The sequence below is a fragment of the Pinus tabuliformis genome, chromosome 8 (assembly GCF_031772625.1).
Source record: "Pinus tabuliformis cultivar Carrire ecotype Pingquan chromosome 8, CPIR1, whole genome shotgun sequence".
Lineage (NCBI taxonomy): Eukaryota > Viridiplantae > Streptophyta > Pinopsida > Pinales > Pinaceae > Pinus > Pinus tabuliformis.
This window is the reverse complement of record NC_142294.1, coordinates 597,881,379-597,886,434: the sequence shown is the minus strand read 5'-3', so window position 1 is coordinate 597,886,434 and position 5,056 is coordinate 597,881,379. Positions and strand designations below refer to the sequence as shown.

General features: G+C 35.1%; 1 protein-coding gene across 1 annotated transcript; it reads right to left on the bottom strand.

Moving 5' to 3' along the window:
- Positions 1-419: 419 nt before the first annotated feature.
- Positions 420-2,078, bottom strand: LOC149236892 (uncharacterized). The gene is made up of 2 exons (XM_089461657.1): positions 1,491-2,078; positions 420-1,003 (listed from the first exon to the last, which is right to left on the bottom strand). The coding sequence occupies exons 1-2, from the start codon at positions 1,861-1,863 to the stop codon at positions 864-866; spliced, it is 513 nt and encodes a 170-aa protein (XP_089317783.1). The 5' UTR covers positions 1,864-2,078; the 3' UTR covers positions 420-863.
- Positions 2,079-5,056: the final 2,978 nt, after the last annotated feature.

The following is a 5,056-nucleotide window of genomic DNA, read 5'->3' as shown; positions in this document are numbered from 1 at the left end:
AATCAATATATGGTCACTACATAGAGGAGTATACTTGATGTGTGTTAGCATGTCCATCTTATTCTCGACACAATTAGAGTGTATTAGTTGCAGAAATACTATTTTCTAATTTAGGATAATTTTATATACATGGACAATCTTTTATTTTAAAATAAAAAATGAAAGAAACATTACAAACAAATACACATTTTAATTATTATTTCATTGTCAATAAAAAATATTGTGAGTATTGCTACATATCTATTATAATCTAGCCAAAAGTATGCATTAAAATATGCATGGGTTACAAGTAGGAAATAACCAGAAATAAACTACATAATCATATGCCTTAAAAGGCGAAGAAAAAAGACGCAAAATAATAGAAAATCAAAAACTATATATTTATTTTACATATCTTCAACAACCAATCAAAATTAGTACGTAGAATCAAGTAAAAACATATATATAATATATATGAACAATTACAACTCTCTAATGGTCTGAACTAACTTTACAAAGCTGACTCAGTTGGTTGACTCAACTGTAATTTTATCCAATTAATTAACTCAACTGGTGATTCAATCCACTTACAATATAATATTCTATGTCAACTTGACTGGGCTAGTAGACTAAGTCAACTAGCCTTTCCCACATCTTCTCTGCCTTCTTTGTCCTAAAAAAGAAGAGATTTTGGAGACTTACGAAATTGGAGAAAATTAATACATGGGATAGAAATATGAGTAGAAACAGAAGAGTTTTTGGTGTGCAGGGAATCATTTTTTTTGGTGATGGCGCTGGTTGAGACTTCTACTACTCGCAGGATGGCTGGTCAATAGATCTTGTAGGCTGGTCGATTGATGCTTCTTGTGTCCCATCGAGATAACTTAAGATATGAATTTCGCATCTCTGTTTCTCTCCCGATAACTAGTTGAACCCTTCCTCTTTGATCTCTTGTATGTCAGAGTGTTGTTCAGGTGTTGGGTCCCATTGTGACATGCTATCGATCGTGCCTGGATAGGTGCTTCTACAAAAGCCAGATAGATGATTAGTGCAAGTGATTGAAACTGCAACCAGCACTGTAATAGCTGGTCCCCGTCAATGCGTAGTTTCAGTTAAGATACCCAGTTTCTCCAGAAAAAACAGATTGACAATAGAAAACACAGAAATGGAGAATTGAGGCAGGCTTTCTGTTCGATGAAGACGTTATAGCTGCGTAGGAAACAAGGATCCCGAATTGATAACTCCTGCACCATCTAAACCTTGAGGGTATTTGGGACCACTGGTGTTTATGTTATCATGGAGAGACTGGAAAGGAATAAACGTACTACTATTATATAGTTGAGGGCAATAACTGTCAGGGGCAGAATGGAGGTGGGACACACAGTTCATATTAAGGTCAAGTACTGCCTTATAAGGTAAGGTCTTGCCCAATACCTGCCAACCCTGCTGGGTTACATGTGCAGATAAAGTAGGGTTCACGGATGAATATCCAAAGGGGGTTTCAGGAATACCCGTGAAACGCTGCACCATGGCCCTGAAATTTGAAGTATCGGTGTTCAGCAGCGTAGTCGGCGTTCTCCTGGATGCCCTGGATCGTTTCTTGCCCACCTTGGCAGCTCCTCCGGTATTTACAGAGAGACTAGCCGAGTTACTTAGACCTACGGATTGAGGAGGCCATGGCTCCGAGATTGTCACCGGCGTTGCCCCTGCGAGCTTGGAATTGGTCGTCATGGGTAAGGAGGGCTGTCCACGTCGAAAATCCTGGGCGCCGTTGCTTGTTATCATGAAGCTCTGTGTTTCTCCTTGGCTGTTCTCGTTGCTTGATGACTTCTGCTGAAATTGCGCAGAGGTATCAAACAACTGAGAACTGCCCGCTCTCAGCATTCCAAACGGCGGAGCAGACAGATCCGGAGGCCCAAGCTGTTGTTCAACAAGTGGGCGTTATAAATGTAGTCTTCCCCGGCATTTAACAGAAACTCCATTGTTCTGGAAAATTCCTCTTCGCGACAAAATACTGTAACGTAAAGAAAAACTCTTGTGCTGTCAAGTCGAAGATATAATGTAATTCCTGCTTCTCTGGTTTGTGTGAGGCAGCGTGTTTATAGTTCATACCCATATGCTTTGTCAAAAGTTGGTCATGGGGTGCGTGTCCGCCGTACTTCGATCACGTTCTATGTGTGTCTAAATTCAGACTCAGCCTACTCTTTCATCAAGAAAGTTGAACCTTATCGTTGTCGGCAATGGCGGAGTGTTCACATTTGACCCTCAATATAATATAAACAGTGCTCCGCAAAACATGCGGTGAGAAACAATGCTCCGCAAAACATGCGCTGAGGATACTGCCGTAATCGAACACTTCTATCGTGTTTTCAGCAACCGACATGAACTTGTCATGAACCATAATCCTTATTCCAGAATATTTCAGCAATGTAAAAAATTGTTACATTTATGTATTTTATAAAGCAAGGGACATAAGAATAATATTTTTAAGATGTGAGGTATAGATTAATGTGTTTATATGGTTTTTAGTTCATCTTAATTTTTATTTTAAATTTGCTGGAAACGTTGAAGGTGGGAGTTAATCGTGGGATTATACTTTTAATAAATATCATACTTGATCCATTAGCTAATGGGAGGGACAATATCTTATTTAATAAACATTGATATTTGATTCAGGGACAATATTTTATTTAATAAATGTGGATATTTGATTCACTATTGCATAATGGTAAGATAATATTTTTAATATTGAATTCACTATTTTATAATTGTAAGGATAGTATTTTGTTATAGGGAGAGATTCATTTTTTAAAGTATATTATTTTTTTATTATTATTTTGGTGTTTGGAATCGGTTTGTAATAGTCTTACCCGTGTTAGTGTAGGAGGATACAAGCAATATGAAAACAAGTCTTATCACCAACTGCGGCCTCTGGAGTTTTGGTGTTTGGAATCAATTTACAATAGTCCCACCTTATTCATCCAATATTAATATATTGTAATCTTGGTGAAAATAGACATATTATCTTTCCATTTAACATTAAAATTAGTCCCAACCTATACATAACCTAAATTAAAGAAAGAAAAAATAAAAAAATAAAACATTTTTATTTTAAGATAAAATTTTGGTTTATTTTCTTGAAACAATGAACATCTTTTCTTTAATATAAATTTTTATTTTTTATTTTAATAAAGAAGAAAACATATTTACTTTCACATGAAAATTTAATTTCTATCATTATTTCAATATATTACCTTAAAACCTTGTTAGCCACAAATCTCTCTTAACATTTACCTTTAATAAAGATTGATCAAATCTCTCAACATACAATAAAGGTGGCCTACCCTAATCTTAGTCTAGCCTTAAAAAGAGAAAGAGAAAACATATTTATTGAAGCGTAGAGGGAATCAAATATTTAAAAGTACAATAATAATGGGAACAACCTTGGAACAACCTAAATTGGAAAAAAAAAATTACTTTAAGATAGAATTTAATTTTTAATCTTTAATTTAATATATCATCTTAGATTCTTCTAGACCCTTAATCTATCTAACCCTACAATAATCGAATCTTTAAATATCTTTTGAAGTGAAAAATCTCTCTTAGAAGTGCAATAAAGTTGGCCCAATCTACACACAACCTAGCTTTTAAAAAGAAAAGCAATATGCCTCGAGAGCAATTAAATCTTTCCTAAGTGCAATTAGCATGGGCTCCTACACACAACCTAAATTGAAAAAAAAACATCTTTACTTTAACATAAAATTAATATCTATTTCCAAATTAATACACCATTTAAATCCTCCTTAACCCGGAGTCTATTAAGTAGCTATAAAAATTAATTGAAAAAAAAACATATTTACTTTAACATAAAATTAATTTCTATTTCCAAATTAATACACCATTTAAATCCTCCTTAACCCTGAGTCTATTAAGTTATAAAAATTAAGTCTCTGAAAATTCAAATCTTTTTTAAGTAAAAAACTCTAAAAAAAATTACATTTTAAGAAATTTGTACCTCCAAAAAATTGATCTCTCACTACTTAGAATATATATATATATATATATAGATATTAGGTGGTTTATGTAGTGCATTATATTAGATATCATTTTGGGATTCAAGTGCATTAAGTAAGTCATTCATGTTTGACATTTCCATGAGAGGTAGTCATAGCTAACTAATTTCTCATGACTTTTGAATAGTTCACTTTGCATCAGGTGATGCTCACAGGGGTGAAGAAGTGAGATTGAAACTAGTGAAATGAATCACATAGTGTCAATCATCACTTCTGGGGCTTGCACCCGGTAACTGAGACTTCTCAGTTTCTCATGACTTTTGAATAGTTCACTTTGCATCGAGTGATGCTCATAGGGGTGAAGAAGTGGGATTGAAACTAGTGAAATGAATCACATAGTGTCAATCATCACTTCCGGGGCTTGCACCCAGTAACCAGGACTTCTCGAGAGGTCACCCATCCCAAATTGCCTTTGGCTCAAGCACACTTAACTGTGGAGTTTTCCCAAATCAAACCCACTTAGCTTGCTACCCCATTTGCAAAACCTTAGCAAGTATTGTGCCTCATGAGCCATTCAAGTAGAGATCCCTTCACTCTTTTTGAAGGGATCTCTACTTGAATGGTTCATGAGGCACAACACTTGCTAAGGTTTTGCAAATGGGGTAGCAAGCTAAGTTGGCTTGACTATGGGGAAAACTTCATAATTAAGCACGCTTGAGCCAGAGGTGATCTGGGATGGGTGACCTCCCAAAAAGTCATGGTTGATGATTGGCACTATGTGATTCATTTCACTAGTTTCAATCCCATTTCTTCACCCTTGTGAGCATCACCCAATGCAATGAGTGCTAAGTGAGCTATTCAAAAGTCATGAGAAATTAGTCAGTTATGACTACCTGTCATGGAAATGTCACACATGAATGACCCGATATATTGGGTGCTAAGTGAACTATTCAAAAGTCATGATAAATTAGTCAATTATAACTACCTCTCATGAAAATGTCATACATGAATGACTTACTTAACACTGTTAAATCCCAAAATTATATATATATATATATATATAA

Excerpts from the sequence above, each read along its gene's own strand:
- LOC149236892 (XM_089461657.1), bottom strand. The coding sequence starts at position 1,863 with ATGCTGAGAGCGGGCAGTTCTCAGTTGTTTGATACCTCTGCGCAATTT. Across the intron at positions 1,004-1,490 it reads CATGGTGCAGCGTTTCACGG|AAGCACCTATCCAGGCACGA; the intron begins GTATTCCTGAAA and ends TGGCTTTTGTAG.